The following is a 24,983-nucleotide window of genomic DNA, read 5'->3' as shown; positions in this document are numbered from 1 at the left end:
AGCTGATCTTGGCATCTCTCTTTCTCCACTGTGTGTGTGTTGGTGGTGTGGCCTCTTATGCAGCACCCAGTCAGATGGGCAGGGTCCACATAATAAAAAAGTTGTTTAAAATTGTTATTATTAAATCAGACAATTTGATTCCGTACAATTGCATCTTCCAATCAAATGGAGCTTCCCTGTTCAGGAACAGCCTGCCTCCCAAATGCCTCTTCCTGCAGGGCAGCAGCAGGAAAAACATTGCCACCTTTGTGTCCAAATAGTGGGCTTCCTGGAAGCCTGTCTCTTTGGCCACAGGGCTAAGAAGCCAGATCTCAAGAAAGATGTAATATAGATATGATAATAAACAATATGCCCCTCCCCTGCCTTAAAAAAATAATAATTCAGAAAGGTCCTGACTTATGCTGTCAGCACACATGACACAAGAGCCGTTAGGCTGCTTTTGGTCTGGTTATGGTTTGGTTTTTTTCTTTTCTTTTTTACCTCTCCACCCATTCTTTCCTTCCTGGAAAAGAAAATACAGACCACTGAGATAGCAAGTGCCTGATTGTACTGATTGGGTTTTGCATGGGTAGCGAGAGTTACGTTTTTATGCAAAACCGTACTCCTGAGGTACCACACACTCAGGAAGAAGTTGGCATACCAACAAGGCGGGGGGGGGCTTTTTCTGCCTTGTTCAGAGGGGCCTTGCCCCCCACCTTCCCACCTCATTTCGTTTGCAAGGGTTTTTGCAAACCATGTAAAAAAGGAAGAAAGCTTGCAGCAGTCGGGACTCCTTAACTTAGCGAAAAGCAAGCCGGAAGTGACATGACAGGGGTTTTTGAGCTGGTTTTGAGCTATTTTTCATGAAAATCGCCCAAATCTGCACTACTGACATGGGCTGTCATATGTCTGGATTTTCCTGGACATTTCAGCGATTTCCGCCCGGACTCTGCTTAATGGGGCTGAATACGGGCTGTGTCTGGAAAATTCCAGACCTATGGCAACCCTAGTACCCCATCCATCTGACTGGGTTGCCCCAGCCACTCTGGGCGGCTTCCAACATATATAAAAACATAATAAAACATGAAACGTCGAAAGGTTTCTCTCTACAGGACTGCTGTCTTCTAAAAGTCAGCTAGTTGTTTATTTCCTTGACATCTGATGGGAGGGCGTTGCACAGGGCGGGTGCCACTACCGAGAAGGCCCCCTGCCTGGTTCCCTGTAACTTCACTACCCACAGTGAGGGAGCTGCCAGAAGGCCTTCAGAGCTCAGTGTCCGGGCTGAGCAATGGGGGTGGAGACGCTCCTTCAATACAGGGCCAAAGGTGTTTAGGACTTTAAAGGGCAGCACCAACACTTTGAATTGTCTTTGGAATCATACCGGGAGCCAATATAGGTCTTTCAGGACCGGTGTTATATGGCCCTGGCAGCCACTCCCAGTCACTAGTCTAGCTGCCACATTCTGGATTAGTTGTGGTTTCTGAGTCACCTTCAAGGGTAGCCCCATGTAGAGCACGTTGCAGTAGTCCAAGCGGGAGATAACCAGAGCATGCACCACTCTGGCGAGACAGTCCGCGAACAGGTAGGGTTTCAGCCTGCATACCAGATGGAGCTGGTAGACAGCTGCCCTGGACACAAGATTAACCTGTTCCTCCATGGCCGGCGACACAAGTGGCGCTGTGGGTTAAACCACAAGCCTAGGACTTGCTGATCAGAAGGTCGGCGGTTCGATTCCCACGATGGGGTGAGCTCCCGTTGCTCAGTCCCTGCTCCTGCCAACCTAGCAGTACGAAAGCACGTCAAAGTGCAAGTAGATAAATAGGCACCGCTCCGGCAGGAAGGTAAATGGCGTTTCTGTGTGCTGCTCTGGTTCACCAGAAGCGGCTTAGTCATGCTGGCCACATGACCCGGAAGCTGTACGCTGGCTCCCTCTTCCAATAAAGTGAGATGAGCGCCGCAACCCCAGAGTTGGCCACGACTGGACCTAATGGTCAGGGGTCCCTTTATCTTTATCTTTACCATGGATGGCTGTGAGTCCAAAATGACTCCCAGACTGCACACAGTTACTCCATTCAGGACCAGGGAATTCCCCACACCTGCCTACCCCCCCCGTCTCCTCAGAAACAGTACTTCTGTTTTTTCGGGATTCAACCTCAAAGACAGATTCATGGAGGATGCAGCTATAAGTGATTACCGGCATTGACGGCTATATGCTGCATTTGCAGTAATGCTTCTGAATACCAGTTGCTGGAAGCCAGAGGAGGGGAGAAGGCTGTTGTGTTCAAATCCTGCTTGTGGGTTTCCCACAAGCATCTGGTTGGCCACTGTGGGAACAGGATGCTGAGATGGTGGTCCATTGGCCTCATCCAGCAGTCTCCTCCCTGGTACAGCTGCTCTTGCCGCTTCTTGGGCTCTGGCTCAGCTCCTGCGCTTAACACCGACTTTGCAACTTTTACAAGGGCTCTGCAGGTTGTCGAGAGGCGACAAAAGCGAGGCTGTTCTGTTTCTCTCTCTCCCTCCCCCGCCCCCCAGCTGCCGTTGCCTTTCTCCACTGGCTCACCACATTTTCCTTATTTTAGTCCCGCTGTTGACCTTGGGAGGTGACAAAATGGAAAATGATTACGGGGAGCTGGAAAAAAAACAAAAAACAAAAAGAGTGGGAAACAAGCCTCTCTGTCGGCTTTTGCTTGTCAATTTGTAAGCGGTTTTTATCAGAGCGCAAGGCTCCTTCCTGTTCCCAGAATACAGTGCAAAGATGCAATTTTTCTGTGCCCCTCCCCCCCTCCACACAACCCAATTGTGAGTGCAGGAAGACGCACATTTTGATAACACCTAGAAATGTCTCCGCTGCCTGGCTTGCTTGCATGCACGAACCAGGAGCTTTTTGACAGCGGAACGTATGACCTTGCAAAGTGGTGGACTCTCCTTCATTGGGGGGGAGGTTCAAACAGAGGTTAGGTGGGTCATCTATCAAGGTTTCTTTAGCTGTGAATCCTGCAATTGTGGGAGTTGGACTAGCTATCTTAAATATTGCATGAGGAAGTATTTGGGCAGAATATCTGCATTTAGATATGTATGGAATTACATATTATGAGAGGATTAAAAGAAAAAAATGCTGGTTAGTGTAGAAATGGAAGAGAACGATGGGTCGAAACATGCCAAGATGCCATGGGTCATAAAAAAAGACAGATTTGCCCATTCCTGGACTAAGCCGATCTTGCCGATAAACTGGTGACTTGCATGCAATCGTGTGTGTGTGTGTGTGTCAAATCTTTTTGCACTTATTTCCCTTACTGGAAACTTCATAGCTGTCCCAGAGCTCAGACTCACTCCACTAAGGAGCTCAGGGGTTTTAGTTTTCTTGGCATCCCTTTGCAAAAAACAAGCTGCTTGAGAACGGACTCTTAAGAGAGATCTTATCACGATCAGCACAGGTGGGGGCAAGGGGGCAGGGAGGTAGAAGCAAGTCATAACTTTATCAGCTTCGGCGGAAACCTTCCCGGGACAACCCTTGTTTTACTTTTCCTTGCCAGGCTTTAAACAAAAGTCCAGTTTGTGTGTAGACTTATTGTGTGTGTGTGTGTGTGTGTGTGTGTGTGTGTGTGTGTGTGTGTTGTGGAGGGCGGAGGTGGAAAATACCTCTTAAGGGAAACCTCTGTTTGAAAAGCGCCAGGCCTGATATCGCGGGAAATGCTGCTGCTGTGGTTTCCTGTGAGTAACTTTTGGGAGGGTTGGCTGCAGTTTCTCAACCGTAAGATTTTGCTGCTGGCTTAACGTTGCAACATTTGTTAGCCTGCCTTCTGGGTCCTTTTATCTAGCACCCCTGAGCCTACAAAGCAGGGGCGACAGATAATGTGTCCCCTTTTTGGCCCCTGCTCCCAAGCTCCCACCAGTTTAGTGGCAAAAACAAAAGAGGGGATGCAGAATAAATAAGAACATAAATAGAGCCACACAGGAAGTGTGCTGTACTGAGAAAATAAGCAAAAAGCACTCAGCTCCTGCTTGAATTTACAGTGGTACCTCGGGTTAAGTACTTAATTCGTTCCAGAGGTCCGTACTTAACCTGAAACTGTTCTTAACCTGAAGCACCACTTTAGCTAATGCTGCTGCTGCCGTGCTGCCAGAGCACGATTTCTGTCTCATCCTGAGGTAAAGTTCTTAACCTGAAGCACTATTTCTGGGTTAGCAGAATCTGTAACCTGAAGCATATGTAACCACTGTATTACATTGGGTTGGCTTCCTTTGTTTGCCCCCAGAACCGTTGGGTCTCTTTCAAAATTCAAATACGTTTTCCTCCCCTTTTCTTTTTAAAGCACCTTGGGGATTTCTCTGGAAACTCACTCTGCTCTGTTTTGCTTTGGCAAGCGTTGGACAAAACCACCTCCGTTTTAGACCTCTCCGTGAATCTGTCACAGGGGGTCAGAATGCAACCTTCTAATGTGCACCTTTGGGGACCTCTCGCAAGTGTGAGGAGAGCGAGATGCGTTGGAAACTGGGGGGGCAGACAGCTCCTCGAGTGTTCTGTTTGAATCCTGCCTTTGCGGAAAAGGGGAAAAAAGAGAAAGAGACCTGAAGCTGGTTGCAGTTTTCAGCACCGGCGGTGGAGTTCTCCTGGTCTGGTCTTGGCCTTTTTGTCTGTTGTGACATGGGCTGAGGGGAAATGGTATTTAGCTTTGCTTTCCCTCTTGGAACCTGATTGGGCCAGCCCGGCTGCAAAAGGGGTTCCCTGGATTTGTGGCAGAAAGGGATATCCCAGCCCTGTTTAGGCGTGCCGATTATTCGGCTAGGAAGCAGAAAGAGTTCACGCAGGGCTAGCTGTTGTCTCTTGTTCATGGGTGGAGCTTGCAAAATTGCAAATGCAACAGAAAAAGAGGAGGGCGGGTAAGCAAAAAAAAAAAAAAAGTAAACACTGTGCAGCTGGGTGTGAGCTGGCAAATAAGGTCCAGGATTTCCTGAAAGCTGTAGCACGTCAGGAGCTGGTGGTTTAGAAGTCTTTGAGCTTCTTCACATTCTACGAAAGGCCAAAGGCCCATCTAGTTCATCAGCCTTTTTCTCGGCTGCCGAGTTTTTATTTTTCTCCCCCGCCTACCCTCCAAAACAGATGCCTTTGCTGAATTTCCTCCAGATATTCTCGCATCCTTTTTGTTCTTGTGGCAGTCGTCGTCCCCGCACCCCCACAATGCCCTGGAATGCCGCTAGCCCTGGGGCATTGTGGGAGGCTGCGCAAGCGCCGACCAGGCTGCCAACGCACTTGCTTTGTTGCAGCAAATACATACAGGCACCTCTCAATTTACGTGGGGGTTACGTTCCCAGGTGAAATCAGGTACAGTGGGGAACACCATCTGAAAAACCTGTATAAACCCTTCTTTCTCAAAACTCCCAACTCACCACAGGTCTCAAAGGCTCCTGGGATAGAAGTTGCAAAGGCTTCTGGGATCACTAGCCGTTTCCCCGCTCTTTTTTGGGCTGCTTTTGCCCTTTTCGTGCCTTTTCGTCATTTAAAATTGGTTTATTTAATTATTTTTCGGCATCTGGGCGCAAGTGGGGAAATGCCTGCATTATACTAGGGGGCTGAACCCCCGACCGCTTCTCTCACAAATGCCACCCCCTTCCCTCTCCACAAAGACCTTTCCAAATCTCCGCTGGCTGCCCTGGGCCACCTGCCAGCCCTGACCTGGCTGATCGCCCAACATCCTCCGCTGCCCACCTCCACCTCTGGTCCCCTCTCCCCCCCCCAACACTGTTGCGATGACTCAGCAGCTCCGAAAGCCAAGCTTGCCATCGTGTTGCAGTTCATGTCGCCACCTGTTGGGAGATGGTGCGAATTGCAGCGTGACGACATCCTTAGGAAAATAGGTATATTAGGAGAGGTATTCAAACCTTAGGAGGGGAAAAGAGAAAAGATGTGCTGCTGCTGCTGTACCTAATAGCAAGTCCTCAACCCTAAGGTGAGATTATGTGAAGGGTCCATCATATCTCAGCTGTAGAGTGCCCATATTTTTGTAGAAAATTTTAATCACCAGCATTTTTTATTTTTTTTTTACAAAAAAAGCCAGATAGGAGGTGTTGGGTCAGACTGGTGAGAGGGGGAAGATGGAGGGGAAGAGGAGTCAGAGGCTGGAGGAACAACAAGGTTTAGTGAGCAGGAAGCGTCTGTGGCAGAGTGCAGTTCAGACTCTGAGGCTGAAGCAGAGGCTGGAGAGGAAGGGGGTCAGAAGGTGGCTGAGGAGGCCAGGGAGTCTCCCCCTTCTGCTGAGACCAGCTCCTCCCCCTCCCCCTCCCCCAGTCTCTGAGAACGTGCAAATAAATGAAAAGAGCAGAACGGAGATTAGTTGATGTGCTAATTAGGCATGGTAATTCTGTGCAGATCATGTTTTTGCCAACATAGAGTTAACTACAACTTGCATGGTGTGATTTACTGCAGGCTCCTCCTTACAGAAAAGGGACATGGGTGGTGCTGTGGTCTAAACCACAGAGCCTAGGGCTTGCCAATCAGAAGGTCGGCGGTTCGAATCCCTGTGACGTGGGTGAGCTCCCGTTGCTTGGTCCCTTCTCCTGCCAACCTAGCAGTTCGGAAGCACGTCAAAGTGCAAGTAGATAAATAGGTACCGCTCCAGCAGGAAGGTAAACGGTGTTTCCATGCGCTGCTCTGGTTCACCAGAAGCGGCTTAGTCATGCTGGCCACATGACCCGGAAGCTGTAAGCCGGCTCCCTCGGCCAATAAAGCAAGATGAGCGCCGCAACCCAGAGTTGGCCACGACTGGACCTAATGGCCAGGGGTCCCTTTACCTCCTTACAGATGGGGACAAAGCTGGAGTGAGCTGGCTCTGCCTGTCATTGCCTCTGGCGCCACCTACTGTTAACTTCCCTGCCTTCTGCCCTACCAGTTCCAAGGAGCGCCAGCTACAACATCCAGAGGTCCAAAGGTGACCAATCTCTGCTTTGGAACATTGGAGGGCCACCCAAATCAACAGTGTCCTTTTGTGAGACTCAAACAATGCACAATGAAAACATTCATGGAAAAGTTTGTTTTAATCCACAATAAAAAGATTGATTAAACCTTTAAAAAAAGTTGACTTTCCTGCCGCAAAAACAAACAGCGACGAGAGCTTTCAAAGCCCTGCAGAAACAAATCTGCTCCAAGTACAAAAAAATACATAAAAATGTAGTTTGAGAAGGCCAGGGGAGAACAGACAGGTTTTCATCTGATGCCAAATGGAACTTAATGTAGATGCCAGGTAAGCCTGATTGGGGAGGATCTTCTTGTCGTCAGGGTGGATGGGAAGCAGTTTCTCTGCCTTTGTCACAATCCAATAAATTGGGGCCATCCCAATGAATTTGACCCTTTCTTTTATCCCTCCAACGTTATCTTCATTGGATGTCCACAAGTTCTAGTGTTGCGCGAGAAGGAGAAAATCTTTCCTCTATCCACTTTCTCCATGCCCTGTATAGTTCTAGAACCTTCTGTCATGTCACTTCTTTATTCACCTTTTCTCTAAACCGGAAAGTCCCAAATGCTGCAACCGTTCCTCATAGGGAATCGCTCCTCCCTCTTCCACAAGATGTTGATAAAGCCCAAACCCGGGACGGCTTGCGTTCGTTCCTGCAAATATATACATTAAAACAGTCTGTGTATTGTTGCCATTATCACTTTTAATCCATAAGTTCCCTCAAAGGGAACTGGGAGCTGAAAACTGAGGGAGAAGTTCTCAGGCTGACATGTTGTGTTAAGCTGTCAGCTGTGGTTGACACACAACAGTCTCCTTTTGTGACGTGGTTTCTCTCCCATTAATATGTTAGGCCTGGGGTTTAGCTGGTGAAAAGAACAATTCGTTTTTCAGAGACACTCATCCCGGGGCAACCTCCCCAAAATGGTGTCGCTTGGGAAGGGCTGTTGTAGTTATTTTCTCTTCCTTGTCCTTGGCAATTTATCCCTGCTACGATTTGATTTGCGGCGTGTAGGGAGAGATCTGTGAATGGGCGGGAGGAGGCAGTCAGCTTGTCTCTTGCTTGTCTGGAAGAAGAAAGAGAGCCAGTGGTGGTGGTGTGGTGGTTAGAGCGTCGGACTCTGATTCGGTGGACCAGGGTTCGAATCCCCATTCAGCCATGAAGTTCACTAGACGATCTTGGGCCAGTCACTCCCTCTCAGCCAAACCTACCTCACAGGGTTGTTGTGAGGAGGAGAACTATGTATGCCACCTTGAGCTCCTTGGGTAGAAGTGCAATAAATAAATGTGTCTGAGTCAGTATGCGCCTACTGCGCAAAAGCAAACGTTGCTTTCCTAGCCCCTCCTACTTTTGCCTCTGGTGCCTCCCACCAATGTATGTGGCTCCCTGAATGTTGTCTAGAAGGAAAAACATCCCTTGGGCTGAAACAGCTTTCCTGGTACCCCTTGTCCACGCATATTTCTGCTCTGTGTCAGTTTCTTAAGTCTGGTCAATTTTTGCCTTAAGAATGCCATTTCTAGTAACAAATTCCACATTGAAATTTGCATTTTAGGCATCGTATTTTATTTTAGCGTATGCATTGCTGAATCTTTTACCTTAAAAGAAGCATTCTAATGCATTACAGTGGTAACTCAGGTTAAGTACTTAATTCGTTCTGGAGGTCTGTTCTTAACCTGGAACTGTTCTTAACCTGAAGCTCCACTTTAGCTAATGGGGCCTCCTGCTGCTGCTGCGCTGCCAGAGCACAATTTCTGTTCTCATCCTGAAGCAAAGTTCTTAACCTGAGGTAATATTTCTGGGTTAACAGAGTCTGTAACCTGAAGCGTATGTAACCTGAAGCGTATGCAACCCGAGGTACCACTGTATGGTACTTTTTCCTTTGCAACATTTGGAGAAGCGCAAAATCTGAAGGCCTAGCACATTAGTTTTTGAGGTGAGGAGACACGTCGGCCTCCATCAGAATCGGCAGAAAGTCGATTAGTTCACCAAAAGCAGCAAAAACCTGCTGCTACAAAGCATACGGCGATGGGTGTTAACTTGTTCATCTTCCTTCAAAGGAAGTGCAGTGAAGCACTCCTTATCAACACCTCACTCCCATGCACCGCTTTGCATCAGAGATGGTCCCTAGGCCCGTATTGACCGTGCCACGATATGTTTATTTCTTTCATTAAAGAAAGAACTTAACAAGCCTCAAGCTTCTAATCCCTATGACTGCAAAGATTGGCCAGGAGAAATCTGCACCACAGAGCAGTAGCAGGTGGGGGAAAGAAAGGTTCAGGAGAATTTCCTGTGTCCAAGGTGTTTTGCATTTATGTTTTCCCCCTCCCTATGGCTAACAGGAGGGACGCGGGTGGCACTGTGGGTTAAACCACAGAGCCTAGGACTTGCCAATCAGAAGGTCGGCAGTTCGAATCCCCGCGACGGGGTGAGCTCCCGTTGCTCGGTCCCTGCTCCTGCCCACCAAGCAGTTTGAAAGCACGTCAAAGTGCAAGTAGATAAATAGGTACTGCTCCGGCGGGAAGGTAAACAGCGTTTCTGTGCGCTGCTCTGGTTCGCCAGAAGCGGCTTAGTCATGCTGACCACATGACCCGGAAGCTGTACGCCGGCTCCCTTGGCCAATAAAGTGACTGGACCTAATGGTCAGGGGTCCCTTTACCTTTATGGCTAACAGGAGCAAAATGACTCCTGCAAGAGGCAAATGTATATATCTGGTCTGATTTAGGCAGGTTGCACCGGTGCAATTGGGCAGGCTGTCTTTGCAGGTGCAAAATGCAAATGTCCCTGCCCATGTTTATCCTCTCCATCACCTGCCTGTCACACATTTGCTTGTGAGGGGTGCCGGGATGAGGTCTTCCCATTGCAAAAGGACGTTTGTTTGACTTGGCGGAGGCTGAAATGTCAGCGCTAGTCAAACACCAGCTGCAGTTGGAGTTCCAGTTGCCTAAGTGACTCCCAGACCCAATTAATCTTAGAGAAACTTAACCTGTGTGTGCCTGCAGCCTATTTCCCTCACGTTCCTTCCATGTTAAAGTAGCCTTTCCCAAATGGCAAGACTGAGAAAGGCAAAATTTGTATTTGTATTTAGAAAAGAATTATTACTGTAACATTTTTAGTCCGACAAAGGACCCGTGTGTTGGTGGTCGTGTATCGATTGGACAAATGGTTGCTGGCTGTTCTCCATCTGAAATATTTCCAGCCATCGGAGAAAAAATTATGTCTCTGATTTCAATCGGGTTAGCAGATATTTCAATTCGTCAACATGCAAACGTTTTGCAGTAAGGGGGGTCATGCAGGGCTGTTGCTGCAAATGAAAATACTCTGCCTCCGCGGTTGGAGGCAGAACTTCTTCTGAATTCCAGATGCTGGAACTGCAGCGGGAGAGAGGGCTCTTGTGTTCAAATCCTGCTTCCGGGTTTCCCACAGACATCTGGCTGGCCGCTGTTGAGAACAAGATAGCCCATTGGCAGTTGGTAGATCATGAGACCCTTAATTTCAGAGACACAGTTTGGGTTTGAGCCCCCACGTTGGGCTAAATCAGGCACCCCCAACCTTCAGCCCTCCAGACGTTTTGGACTACAATTCCCATCATCCCTGACCACTGGTCCTGTTAGCTAGGGATCATGGGAGTTGTAGGCCAAAATATCTGGAGGGCCACAGGTTGGGGATGCCTGGGCTAAATGATTCCTCTGTTGCAGGGGGTTCAACTAGTTGACCATCGTGGTTCCTTCTAACTCTACAATTGGCCTGATCCAGCAGTCTTTTTGTACCTAATAATAATAACAATAATAACAATAACAATAACAATCATCATCATCATCATCATTTATTTATACCCCATCCATCTGGCTGGGTTTCCCCAGCCACTCTGGGCAGCTCCCAGCAGAATATTAAAAACACGATTAAACATTAAAAACTTCCCTAAACAGGGCTGCCTACAGATGTCTTGTAAAAGTCAGATAGTTGTTTATTTCCTTGACATCTGATGGGAGGGCGTTCCACAGGGTGGGCACCACCACTGAGAAGGCCCTCTGCCTAGTTCCCTGTAACCTCACTTCTAATGAGGAAACCGCCAGAAGGCCCCTGGAGCTGGACCTCAGTGTCTGGGCAGAACGATGAGGGTGGAGACGCTCCTTCAGGTATACTGGGCTGAGCCCATGTAGGGCTTTAAAGGTCAGCACCAACACTTTGAATTGTGCTCGGTAACGCACTGGGAGCCAACGTAGGTCTTTCAGGACCAGTGTTAAATGGTCTCAGCGGCCACTCCCAGTCACCAGTATAGCTGCCGCACTCTGGTTGAGTTGTAGTTTCCAGGTCACCTTCAAAGGTGGCCCCACATAGAGCACATTGCAGTAGTCCAAGCGGGAGATGACCAGAGCATGCACCACTCTGGCGAGACAGTCCATGGGCAGGTAGGGTTTCATCCTGCGTACCAGATGGAGCTGGTAGACAGCTGCCCTGGACACAGAATTGACCTGCACCTCCATGGACAGCTGTGATCCAAAATGATGTTCTTATGTTTTTCCCAAGCCACCCCAACTTTGTGCCTACCTCCATTTCTTTTTGCCAAAACCAGAGGGCAAGTACATTTTGTTTAGGGACAAACATGTGGGCCACATCTGGCCCAGGGGTGAGCATCCACTGTAATTAGAGAGCCAGCCTTTGCTTAGAGACAGCAAATATTTGCCTCCGCTGGCGCTGTGAATGTCTTCTGTGTGGCTCGCCTCGCTCATTGTTGCTCCCTTCTTCCACCGAAAGTGAAATTGCAAATTGTCTCTGATGACACTCTCACTCTCTCTTCTTCCGCAGGCTTTCCTCTTTTCAGAAAGAGGTTCGGTGTTGTCTGCAGCAGTGAGTCATTCGGGAGCTTGCTATGAATTGTGAACTCATTCACTGAATGCTAATCATGTAAAAAAAGAGTAAAAAATGAGCAGCTTGGTGGATGCCAGGAATTGGCTCCCCTCCCCCAATATGATTCAGCTGTTTGCATTAAAAATTTGCTGCATAGTTTGAAGAGGATGGGCAGGGACAGGCGCATTTGTTCATTTCTACTCCGACTCATTTTGGCAAATTTTTAACCTATAATTTCATGCTGCTTTGTTACTGCCTCAGTCTGAGATACTGTGTGTGTGTGTGTGTGTGTGTGTGTGTGTGTGTGTGTGTGTACAGATATTGATACAAATGTGCATTTTCTTGCTGAATCATCTCATTGTTGGAAGGGACCCTGAGGGTCATCTAGTCCAACCCTCTACAATTCGAGTCCTACCCTCCAGAGCAGGAGAAAACAAGCCTGCTCCATCTTCCATCTGAAAGCCCTTTAGATATTTGGCTATCGTATCAAAATGCGTGCTTTTGAGTCATTTAAGCTACCAAAGATTGTGATGCGCCATTTGGAGAAGCTCTGAATCAAGCGAATAGCCAAAAATTCCACTCTGAACATTCATTTTGAGAGGTGTGGCTAATCAGGGGCCCTGGGAGCGCTATGAGAATCCAGCTTCCACCAACCCCCAGCTACCTTGACCAATCTTCAGGGATGTTGGGAGTTGTAATCCGGCGGCATCTGGAGACCACAGATTAGCCAACCCTGTTGCATGTTGTTGTTGTGAAAGAGAGTCCACCACCTTCGCAAGGAGTCTGTTCCACTGTTGAACAGAGAGCAGAAGAGGCATGTTGTTGTTGTTTAGTCATTTAGTCGTGTCCGACTCTTCATGACCCCATGGACCAGAGCACGCCAGGCACTCCTGTCTTCCACTGCCTCCTGCAGTTTGGTCAAACTCATGCTGGTAGCTTCGAGAACACTGTCCAACCATCTCGTCCTCTGTTGTCCCCTTCTCCTTGTGCCCTCCATCTTTCCCAACATCAGGGTCTTTTCCAGGGAGTCTTCTCTTCTAATGAGGTGGCCGAAATATTGGAGCCTCAGCTTCAGGATCTGTCCTTCCAGTGAGCATTCAGGGCTGATTTCCTTAAGAATGGATAGATTTGATCTTCTTGCAGTCCATGGGACTCTCAAGAGTCTCCTCCAGCACCATAATTCAAAAGCATCTATTCTTCGGCGATCAGCCTTCTTTATGGTCCAGCTCTCACTTCCATACATCACTACTGTGAAAACCATAGTTTTAATTATACAGACCTTTGTTGTGCAAATACCAAGTTCCAGGGTACGGAACAGTGTGCAGTACTGGTCACCTCCCCTCAAAAATTATATTATAAACTCGGGAAAAGGTTCAGAAAATGGCAACTAAAAACTATCAAGTGGGTGGAAAAATTCTCCAGTGCAAAAAGGTTGCCCTTTTGGGGACTTTTTAGTTTAGAAAAAAATGGTTTTCTTCCTCTCATAATACTAGGGCTTTTAGACCTCCAATGAAAATGAATGGTGGAAGATTCAGGACAGATAAAAGAAAGCATATCCTCCAACATTTCACCGATGAAAATAGGGATGTGCTATTTTTGTTGGCTTGTGTTGTTGTTGCTGTTGTTGTTATACCCTGCCCATTTGACCGGGTTGCCTCAGCCGCTCTGGGTGGCTTCCAATATATATAAAAACAGAATGAAACATTAAAAAAACCTCCCCTATACAGGGCTGCCTTCACAAGTCTTCTAAGGGTTGTATAGTTATCAGTCTTCTTAGCTCGGGAGTTACATAACTCCATACCCTCCAACATTTCTCTAATAAAAATATGGACGTCCTAAGGGAAAGTGGGGCATTCTGGGATCAAATCAGAAACCGGGATGGCTTCTGTAAATCCGGGACTGTCCCTGGAAAACAGGGGCACATGGAGGGTCTGAGAAAGTCATTCATGCAGTGCATAGTTGAACTATGGAACGCTCTCCCTCAGGAGGCAGCAACGGTCAGCATCTTGGATGACTTTTAAGGAGACAGAAGCAGTGATGAGCACAAGAGCGGAGAGTTGCTCCTGCTTTCAGGTCCCTGCAGGCATCTGGCTGGCTACTGTGAGAACAGGATGGGCCCTGGGCCTGATCCTGCAGGCTCTTCTTACATTCATATGGTCCTACCTTACAAAGTGGTTGTGGGGAGAGAGAATGCATGTGAGGTGCTTTGAATGTTCTGAAGCACCATATAGCACTGCTAAATGCATTAGCGGGAGTCACGACGGTGGTTGCTGTGGAAACAGGCCACCCCGTGAGGCTCCCTCTGGAAAACATTGGGGAGGGGGAGGATTATCTTTGGGGGAATTGGGAAGTCTTCAATGGGGGAAAGAGGAATGAGAAGCGATGAAGTGGCATGTGGGGTGTTTTTTTGGGCAGGGGAGGAACAGGCACCCACCCGCTTTTCAAGAGCACCCAGACTTGCACAGCATTGAAATGGCAAAGATTCAGCCAGTGTCGATTTTATTCAGAGCTTTGCACATGTCTCGATGGCAGTTCAGCAACTCCTTTTCATATTGTACATATAGTGCGCAACACCTGGAGATTTTGAAACTGTTGAGTGCTTTAGAAATGCTTCAAAATATATAATCTCCAGACATGGACGCAACATTTTTGAAGACATAAGTGCACAGGCCAACACCAGGCCATCCACTTCTCATATGTGTCCTAGCGCATGGTTTCCCAAACTTGGGTCTTCAGCTGTTTTTGGACTACAACTCCCATCATCCCTAGCTAGCAGGACAAGGGATGATGGGAATTGTAGTCCAAGAACAGCTGGAAACTCAAGTTTGGGAAACAGTGAGTATGTGAATGTATCATCTAACAATGAGAGATTTGGATTGTGTGTTTGGTTTTTTTGCAAATCAATGACTGCCCTTTTTCTTTCCCACTCTTTCCCGTCTGTGGCTGCTCTCCACTGGAAACCTGCAGAACTCCCTGCTGAAGAAGGTACGCAGACTTCCTGTTATCCAGCTTGGTCATGAAGAGCTGCTTTGTTATACGTGGGGTGGGTTGGCGGAGGAAGGAGATGCCCAGAGGAGAAGGAAGGGGAGCTTGGTGATTCTTGAGCTGTGATTCCTACATTGCGGGGGGTAGGACTAAATGAGGCATCTATTCCATGCTCAGACAGCTCATTCCAATGTGGCACCCTTGAGATATTGTTGTCTCTCATCATCCCTGACTATTGGCCATTCCAAAATGCACTGTGTGGGAGCAGTAAAATGTCCCCAGAAACCATCTATGTAAGCACCCACCGCATATAGAAATCTAGCGTGTCAAGGGGGAGGATTCTAGCCTGGCAGTCAAAATTTCTGTGTGTCAGAGATTTTGTCTTTCTTCTCCTCCACCAACACTCTGGTGGTATTACACAAGAATAGTGTGGCCACTTTATCTGTTGTTCATGTAGACGAGCCTTAAGTCAGGTGAGTTCAGTGGTATATTCTTCAGTCCCAGGTGGGTGCATTGGCACAGGACTAGAGCCTTAAAGCACAATGTTAGACTTGCCTGCTCAGAAGTAAATCTCAGGCTGGTGGATATGACATTACAGCCTTAGGGTTGTATCCAAATGCTAGCCATGCTCAGGGTAGACCCATTGAAATGAGTGGGCCTAAGTTAGCCACATCCATTAATTTCAGAAAGTCTACTCTGGAGTAAATCGGATGCAACCCACATACATTATTGGGGCGGAGAGATGGGTTTGTGGGGCAAAGTCACTCAGTGGTTAGAATTTTGCATTGTTGAAGGACTGAAGATAATTCTGGCTTTTGTTGTTCATTGTTCTTCCTAGGAAAATCGCTCCTGGAGCTGATATTAGAGCAGTTTGAAGACCTCCTAGTTCGGATCCTCCTCTTGGCTGCCTTCGTTTCCTTCGTAAGTACAGTGGTACCTCGGGTTAAGTACTTAATTCGTTCTGGAGGCCTGTTCTTAACCTGAAACTGTTCTTAACCTGAAGCACCATTTCAGCTAATGGGGCTTCCTGCTGCCGCCGCAGCACGGTTTCTGTTCTCATCCTGAAGCAAAGTTCTTAACCTGAAGCACTATTTCTGGGTTAGCGGAGTCTGTAACCTGAAGCGTATGTAACCTGAAGCATATGTAACCTGAGGTACCACTGTATGCTGCCAGATAATCCTTCTTCCTGATGTTAAGTCAGTGAGTCTCTGAGCCCAAGACTACATTCTGGGGCCACTTTGACTGCTCGTTCCTCAGGGCTTCTTTTCCCTCTACAGATTTTGTTTTTGGTATTCGTGCCAATCTTGGGATCCTCCTGAACGTGTGGGTGTGCCTCCTCCTTGATCCCCAGCGCCCCCATTTTGTTGGCGCTAGCCCGCTGAGATTGCTATGAAGGGGAGCATCATAAACCAATTTTAAGAGAAGCTGCTGTACAGGCGACTCCCCACCAACGCACACTCAACTTGTGTGCAACCGCATATACGCACAGCGCCAGGAAACATATAAATAGATTTAAACTGCAAAAGGGCACAAGAAAGGGCAAAAACGGCCCCAAAAGAGCAGGAAAACTGTAAAGAAAATGGCGCGAAAAGAGCAGGGAAATGGTTACCAATCCCAAGAGTCTTTGCAAGTAAAATCCCATGAACCTTTGAGGGCTATGGAGAGTTGGAGTTTGAGAAAGGTTTGGAGGGAGTGATTGTGGGGGCATTTGCCACCATTCATACCAGTCTGTTTCCAGAGGTTTAGACAGTGTTTCCACTATTTTTGCGCAGATGCAAGGGAACGTAACCCCTGCGTAAGTGGGGAGTCGCCTGTATGTGTAAATGTAATAATTATGGACAACATTGTTTATTGATGGCATTCATATCTCACCTTTGGCCTACATGGGTCTTTCCATCCCTCCTCATTTAATCCCCACAACAACCCTCTGAGGTAGGTTAGACAGGAGAGGCAGTGACTGGGCTGAAGGTCACCCAGAGAGCTTCATGTCTGAGTGGGGATTTGAACCTGGGCCTCTCCCAAGTCCTAGTCCAACACTTTAACCACTATACCACACTGCCTCTTACTGATGCTTCCACCACTAGCACTCCAAGGGACCACCAGAAAGTGGGCAGACCATCAGGGACATGTGCAGGGACAAGCAGAGATGTGGCTTGCTTTAAACAACCTCCGAAAACCGAATCTGAAATTTTACAATATCCAGTTTTTCCTTTAACTTCCCCCACCGCCAGTTTGCAGAATTAAAATATTTTGAATAAAAGAGTTATAAGTCCTGGTGGGTTGCCTTCCTCGCTCGCTCTCCCCACCCCCCACACACTTTGTTTCCTTATTAACAGCCAATTACTTAATCTGATAAAAATGAAAATACAGAGAGCTGAACAGCACGGTGGGAATTCAATGGCGCTTTCACAAATCGGTCTGCTCTTTCTCCAAGCGTAGCATTAACACGACAGGCCCCTGTTTCTTTGCTTTTCGACTTGGCTTTTCCGCTCGAAGAAAAAAAGGGAGAATTACGCTCTGCAGCTGCTCGGGGAATATTTCCCGAGGAAAATTCAGCCAAAGTAGGAGTTAAAAAAAACACACACACAAAATGACTAGTAACAGAGAGTTAAGTAGATTTCTGTTTGATGACCGCTGTCTCTCTTTCGATCGAATACAAGGCTGGAAAGGGTTTCTGTGTGGTTTGGGTTCTGTTCTCACTGTACCCCCAGCTGGGAAAAATACACAGAATTTGGTGTGCCAAAAAGCACCCAGCGCTTAAATAAATAACCTACTTTTTAGCCCAGTTTTCAGATTAGCTATTCAAAGCTTAGAGTGCCCAATGGTCAGTGGAAGCCATGGAGTATTTTAGGCATTGCCAAATCACTGCCTCTCGGCCCTAGCCACAGGGTGGTTGTGGGGATTAATTGGGGGGTGGGGGAGAAGAAGAAGAACTCTGTAACCCCCCCCTTGAGCTCCTTGGAGAGAAAAGCTGGGGTATAAATTCAGCAAATAAATAGTGAAGGAATGGCAGGTGAAGATGATGGACTTTTGGGAGCTAGCCGACCTGACTGGAAGAGTCCGCGACCAGAAGGAGGAGGAGCACCAGGAGGAATGGAAGAAGAAATTTAAAGACTATTTAGCTAAATATGCTAAGATATTTAAATCCTAGGCCCATCTAGTACTTGCAAGTAGTTCTATTTAAGTTAATAGAACTACTTGCAAGTACTAGATGGGCCTAGGATTTAAATATGGGATGTTATAGAACAATATGTTTAAAGTTAAAATGAAAAGAAAGAAAGATGTTAATTGACTAAGTAAATTTTATGTGAAAATAGTTTTGGAAAACTGCTACAATGATATACATGGAAACTCAGCCAGAGGGATTCGAGGAAGTCCCCTACCAATGTTAACAAAAGTGGAATTATTACAGTCAGGATCTTTGTTTGTTTGATATTTGTTGATATTTTGTTATAAATTCGGAAAATTAATAATTTTTTTGAAAAAAACGAATAAATAAGATAAATATACTCTAACCGCTGAGCTGATGGCCCTTCCTTCCTCTTCTCTCTTCCCTCTGCAGATCCTGGCCTGGTTTGAGGAAGGGGAAGAAACAGTGACGGCTTTCGTGGAACCCATCGTCATTATCATGATCCTCCTTGCCAATGCAGTGGTGGGAGTGTGGCAGGTACGGTGGCACCTTGGAGTGTGACTTGGGGGAGGCCACCTTGTTTCCCATCATGCAATGTGGGGAACCTTTCCCAGGCCGGGGCCGCATTTCCTCACAGGCACAATCTCCGCATGTCTGTGGCAGGTGTGGCTGGAGGCCAAAGTGGGTAGGACAACCGGTGTGGCACACAGAGCTCAGCCGGTCAAGCATGAGACCCGTAAGCTCAGGGCTGTGGGTTCAAGTTCCGCGAGGGGCAAAATATTCCTGCATTACAGGGGATTAGACCCCCGGGCGTCCCTTCCAGCTCTACGGTTCTATGATTCTGACTCCTGCTGTTGCACAATGTTATTATTACAGTTAATTTGTTTATCGCGTTCTAAACCGCCACCTCAAGGCTGTTTATGCATAGGACAATTAAGAAAGGTTTGAAAAAGCAAAAGCGGATGCCTTTAAAGCAAGACTAAAACCCCAACAAATGGATACTTGTGGTAAAGAATCCTTTATCCAGCTGGGGAAGGCTATTGGAACGAAATGTATTCAGTTGTTTCCAGAAGGTGCAGAGTGGGGGCCTGTCGACAGGAATGCTATTCCACAGAACAGGGGCAGCCACCCTTAAGGCCCTGCTCAGAGTTCCTGCAGAGTGGGGCTCCTGAGATTTATGGACTTTGCAGGAGAAGCTCCCCTGCAGGCCACAGTGATCTACTGGGTGTCTGAGAGAAGCACCTTTGGGTGGGCTAGCCAAATGAACAAATGGAGAGAAGGCCACCAGAACAGGGCTTGTTCCTTGTGGGGCATAGGCACCCAAAGAGAATGGATACCTGAAGCAACTCATTGAGGGATCTCAATTTTTTTTGAAGGTTCTTATGGAAAGCTGCTAACTGTGGGGGAGCGGGAGACTGCCCATTTCTAGCCCCCTCCCCAATTAATGTGAAAACTGCCCGTCTTTGCAGGAGAGGAATGCAGAGAGTGCGATTGAAGCCTTGAAGGAATATGAACCAGAAATGGGGAAGGTGATCAGGGCAGATAGGAACGGAGTTCAACGGATCCGAGCACGCGACATTGTCCCAGGAGATATTGTAGAGGTGGCAGGTATGACCTTCCTTGCTTTGTGTGGGTTTGTTTTTGCCTTGTGCTTCTTACTTTTTCGGGTGATGAACTGCGAAGAATCGTTCCCTAGCCAATCCACAATTCCTTTTTGCATATCTAGAGTTGCAGCAACTTGCTGGACTCCAATTCCCATCGTTCCTGGTCCTTGGCCATGCTGGCTCCTGGGGCTGCTAGGGTCTCCTGCGCCATCTGCTTTTCCTCCAAGGAGACCCCAGGACTTAACTCTAGGCAGGGCTGAATCCTGGCAATGCGCTAATAAGGCTTTAGTGAACCTGGAATCCAAGAGAATTCCTGGATTGATTGATTGATTGATTCATTACATATATACAGTATTACACCAGGGGAGCTCAAGGTGGCATGCATAGTTCTCCTCCCATTTTATCGCACAACAACCCTGTGATGTAGGTTAGGCTGAAAGTGAGCGACGGGCCCAAGGGTCACCTAAGTGAGCTCTGGGGATTTGAACCCTGGTCTCTCCCAAGTCCAGCACTCTAACCACTACACCACACTGGAATTCATGGCACAGCTAACCAAAACAATCAGGAATCAGAACAGGGGAAGTCTCATTTCACCCCTATTTAATCAGTTATCAGATGCAAACATTTTCTGCTTGTGAACCATATTGTTGTCCTTTTTCCTTTCACAGTTGGTGACAAGGTGCCTGCCGATATCCGGATCATTGAGATCAAGTCAACGACGTTACGAGTAGACCAGTCCATTCTCACTGGTGTGTGTCTGTGTTTGTCCTATGCTACCCTGAGAACCTTCCTTGGTGCCTGCTGAGGCACCCTGCCTCCCCTGATTTATCTTTTTCACTTTGGCTGCAGCGAGACCAGCCCAGATAGCTCAGAAGGAACGTGGGTGGCGCTGTGGTCTAAACCACTGAGCCTCTTGGGCTTGCCGATAGGAAGATCGGCAGTTCAAATCTGTGTGACGCGGTGAGCTCCCATTGCTCTGTCCCAGCTCCTGCCAACCTAGCAGTGTGAAAGCACATCAGTGCAAGTAGATAAATAGGTACCACTGTGGCGGGAAGGAAAACGGTGTTTCCGTATGCTCTGGTTTCTGCCACGGTGTTCTGTTGCACCAAAAGCGGTTTAGTCATGCTGGCCACATGACCTGGAAAGCTGTCTGTGGGCAAATACCGGCTCCCTTGGCCTGAAAGCAAGATGACCACCGCAAGCCCATAGTCACCTTTGACAGGACTTAACCATCCAGGAGTTCTTTACCTTTACCTAGCTCAGTTGGTAGAGCACGAGTCTCATAATCTCAGGGTTGTGGGTTCGATCCCCACGTTGGGCAAAAAGATTTCTGCCTTGCAGAAGGTTGGACTTAGATGACCCTCGTGGTCCATTCCAACTCTAGCAATTCTATGATTCTACGGGAGACTCAGCTGGTCATAGATTCATAAAATTGTCCAAACCCCTGCAATGCAGGAATCACTGCCTACCCTGCTTTTTGCTAGATGTTTATTGTATTTATTAAATTTATAGCCCACCTTTCCTCCCAGGAACAAAGAGGGGTGTACATGTTCCTCCCTCCCTCCCTCCCCCGTCTCTGTTTTCTCCTCATTCTGTATGAGTCTGAAATCCTTGTAATTATGCTCAACATCATTTTTCCTTCACAGGTGAATCTGTTTCTGTCATCAAACACACAGATCCAGTCCCTGACCCCAGGGCTGTCAACCAGGATAAAAAGAACATGCTTTTTTCTGTAAGTACCCTCATGCCTAAAGTAGCCACAAGAAGCTGTGATGGCCATCAACCCAGAGGGCTTTAAAAGTGGATTAAATCAATTCATGGAGGACAAGGCTATCTCTGGCTATTCTTGGGAGAGCCAGTGTGGTGTTGTGGTTAAGAGCGGTGGACTCGTAATCTGGTGAACCGGGTTCGCGTCTCCGCTCCTCCACATGCAGCTGCTGGGTGACCTTGGGCCAGTCACACTTCTCTGAAGTCTCTCAGCCTCACTCACCTCACAGAGTGTTTGTTGTGGGGGAGGAAGGGAAAGGAGACTGTTAGCCGCTTTGAGATTCCTTCGGGTAGTGATAAAGCGGGATATCAAATCCAAACTCTTCTTCTTCTTCTTGGGAGGGGGGGTGTATTAATTTGATTTCTTGGAGGCCATGTCATGGAGGACTGTGCAATTCATGAAGGGGAGGGGAGGCCTGGTGGCAGTGAAGAAGCAACCTTTGGGTAACTCTTCCATCTCAGAGTTAGGCCACAGTCACGCCAGATATTTAAAGCATTATGATGCCACTTTATTTATTTATTTATTTATTGCCACATTCCTCAAAGATCTTTAATAGAAGGCTTGCAAAAATGGCACACCTGGATTCTGAAGTGCTCATCAAAAGTGATGAGCAAGAAGGCGCAGGGAATAAACAATAGGTAGAGCCAAAGCCAATGGCAGACAGGACCAACTAATTGTAGTTTTCTCCCAACCTTCTCTTTTTTTAAAAAAATGTTTATTAAGATTTTACAAAACATATATCACATATAACCAAACGAGAACATCAACAACAAACAAAAAATACACACTTAACAAGAAAAAGAAAAGAAGAAGAAAAAAAAGGGAAAAAAAGAAAAATTCCACTTTTTAAATTTCAAAAATCCATATCCCTCTTTCCTGACCTCCTCACATCCCCCTTTTTTGTATTCCTCTTTATTCCGTCAAATTCAGCAAATTCTAACCCTTTTTCCAAACTCGTTTATAATTATATATTTCCAGTTATTATGTCTCTAATTTCCCTTATCTTGAACCCTTACACCACCTTATATACTTTGACATAATATTATTCTAGTCATACCCCCTCCTTATTAAAATTCCTCTTTTCATAACTCTTTTAACCATATCCCAAATGCCATGTTACCTTCACATCCCACATCATTTTAACACTCAAACATTTTACAATATTTTTGTAGATAGTTCTTAAACTTTTTCCAATCCTCTTCCATCAATTCTTCTCCCTGGTCACGGATTCTGCCAGTCATTTCTGCCATCTCCATGTAGTCAATCACTTGCATCTGCCATTCTTCCACGGTGGGTAGATCTTGTGTCTTCCAATACTTGGCGAGAAGTATTCTTGCTGCTGTTGTTGCGTACATAAAAAATGTTGAGAACATGATGCCACTTTAAACGTTCATGGCTTCCCCCAAAGAATCCTGGGGACTGTAGTTTGTTAAGGGTGCTGAGAGTTGTCAAGAGATGCCCTGTTCCCCTCAGAAAGCTGCAGCCCCTAGACTGGTTTAACAATGAACCCCCCTTTCCCAAGGGATTCTGGGAATTGTAGCTCTGTGAGGGGAAAAGGGCAACCTCCTAATACCTCTCAGCACCCTTAACAAACTCCAGCTCCCATAATTCTTTGGGGGAAACCATGGCTGTTTAAAGCGGTATAACAGTGCTTTTTACATGTGTGAATTTGAGCTTAGTTTGTGTAAACTGGCCCTATCCCCCCCTCCACAGAACTACAAGAGTTCTGCTACAGGGTTTGGCTGCTTGTGTAGCTCAGCTTGATGCAGGCCTCATCCTCACCATACATTAAAAGCACTATAATACCACTTCAAACAGTCATGGCTTCCACCAAAGACTTCTGGGAGCTGGAGTTCTTAGGTGGCCCCTGTTCCCCTCACAGAACTACACTTCCCAGAGTGGTTGAACAAACAATCCTTTTTTCACAGGGAAAAGCCCTGTCTAAACCCTGACTAGGGTTGGTGGAAGTCATCATTCGGAAACATCTGGAAGGCACCAGGTTGGGGGAGCCTGATTCAGTCCCCAGGAAACCCCATTTAAACAATGATCATCTCCACTAATTGCTGAGGAATAATAGCAAAAATAGGGACGCGGGTGGCGCTGTGGGTTAAACCACAGAGCCTAAGACTTGCCGATCAGAAGGTCGGCGGTTCGAATCCCCGCGACGGGGTCAGCTCCCGTTGCTCGGTCCCTGCTCCTGCCAACCTAGCAGTTCAAAAGCACATCAAAGTGCAAGTAGATAAATAGGTACCACTCCGGTGGGAAGGTAAACGGTGTTTCCGTGCGCTGCTCTGGTTCGCCAGAAGCGGCTTAGTCATGCTGGCCACATGACCCGGAAGCTGTACACCGGCTCCCTCGCCAATAAAGCGAGATGAGCACCGCAACCCCAGAGTCAGCCACAACTGGACCTAATGGTCAGGGGTCCCTTTACCTTTAATTGCAAAAATAATAATACATGAAACAGCCCTATTTCTTATCTCTAGGGTACCAACATTGCTGCAGGAAAAGCGGTTGGCGTTGTCATTGCCACGGGAGTGTACACCGAAATCGGGAAGATCAGGAACCAGATGGTCGCTACCGAGCCTGAGAAAACCCCCCTGCAGCAGAAGTTGGACGAATTCAGCCAGCAGCTCTCAAAAGTCATCTCCCTGGTCTGCATCGCCGTTTGGGTCATCAACATCAGCCACTTCAGTGACCCCGTGCACGGCGGCTCCTGGTTCCGTGGGGCGATATATTACTTCAAGATTGCCGTGGCCTTGGCTGTGGCGGCAATTCCCGAAGGGCTTCCGGCGGTCATCACCACCTGCCTGGCGCTGGGCACCCGCCGGATGGCCAAGAAGAACGCCATCGTGAGGAGCCTCCCTTCTGTGGAGACCCTTGGCTGCACGTCGGTCATTTGCTCTGACAAGACGGGCACTTTGACGACCAATCAGATGTCCGTCTTCAGGGTGAGTCGTGGGCACAGTGGGCTGGGTCCTGCCCTCTGGTTTCCTTGTGAAAATTGTGATAAGTCGTCCCCCGCCCCCCAAAAAAGGGATGCCTCTTTGCGTTACTTCAGGAAACCTTTTAAGCCCGGTTGAACTTTGTTTTGTTGGTAAGATTTCTGCTTCATCGTTATGGCAGATGCGAAAATGAAGGTGCAGTCCTTTTGCGGGGACTGTACCACCTCAAGCTAGGACTTTAATTACTGGCAAATAACCAGAAAGGACCATCTTGCTTGACTTGAGTGATTGACCTCCTTAGCTACTGTTTGGGAAGGCTGCAGAGGAGACGCGATTTTGCAAAAAAATGGGTGGGAAGTCATAAGATCTACATCGATCTTAACAGGTACTTCGTAAACCCCATCCCACATAAACGCCTTGCATTTGTCATAAGAAGATTTAACCCACAGATCCATGTGGGAGCCCATTTCTGGAAACACGTCTCTCGTTTTGTTCCAGCTGGTGAATGTTAACGCTTGCAAGGATGTGTTTCTTTGGGACTGGGAAGCAAATCAATGTCTGGACTGGGACAGGTGGTGGCAGCGATAGAGTGGAGATGTCTCTTAAGTATTTCCTGAGAGTTGCAGCTGCATGAATGACCTGAGTTAATTTCTTCTTTTTCTTTTGCAATGAATGTGGGGGAGGCAGCAAGCCATTCTATGCAAAACTGATGGGGTCGTGTTCAGTGGTAGAAGAATCTCTTACTAATCCGCTGGTGGGAGGGAACAGCTCATCTCTCT

At 47.4% G+C, this 24,983-nt stretch overlaps 1 protein-coding gene and 1 non-coding gene across 4 annotated transcripts in view; both read left to right on the top strand.

Moving 5' to 3' along the window:
* LOC128403204 (sarcoplasmic/endoplasmic reticulum calcium ATPase 3) overlaps nucleotides 1–24,983 on the top strand; it is a 90,729-nt gene that overhangs the window by 23,917 nt on the left and 41,829 nt on the right. For 2 of the 3 annotated variants that reach the window (XM_053367893.1, XM_053367894.1), the window contains exons 2-8: nucleotides 14,743–14,760; nucleotides 15,599–15,681; nucleotides 18,323–18,427; nucleotides 19,360–19,498; nucleotides 20,163–20,243; nucleotides 21,141–21,226; nucleotides 23,746–24,210. In XM_053367893.1, coding sequence (XP_053223868.1) covers nucleotides 14,743–14,760; nucleotides 15,599–15,681; nucleotides 18,323–18,427; nucleotides 19,360–19,498; nucleotides 20,163–20,243; nucleotides 21,141–21,226; nucleotides 23,746–24,210 — 977 coding nt within the window. Of the gene's footprint in view, nucleotides 1–14,742; nucleotides 14,761–15,598; nucleotides 15,682–16,448; nucleotides 16,556–18,322; nucleotides 18,428–19,359; nucleotides 19,499–20,162; nucleotides 20,244–21,140; nucleotides 21,227–23,745; nucleotides 24,211–24,983 lie in introns of those variants that run through there. The other variant, XM_053367895.1, reaches the window with a different exon arrangement.
* On the top strand, nucleotides 20,741–20,815 carry TRNAM-CAU (transfer RNA methionine (anticodon CAU)). The gene has a single exon. It is a non-coding gene; the product is annotated as a tRNA-Met (tRNA).

Source organism: Podarcis raffonei, chromosome 15 (genome assembly GCF_027172205.1).
Source record: "Podarcis raffonei isolate rPodRaf1 chromosome 15, rPodRaf1.pri, whole genome shotgun sequence".
In the NCBI taxonomy this organism is placed as follows: Eukaryota; Metazoa; Chordata; class Lepidosauria; order Squamata; family Lacertidae; genus Podarcis; species Podarcis raffonei.
This window is presented reverse-complemented; position numbering and strand designations above follow the sequence as displayed.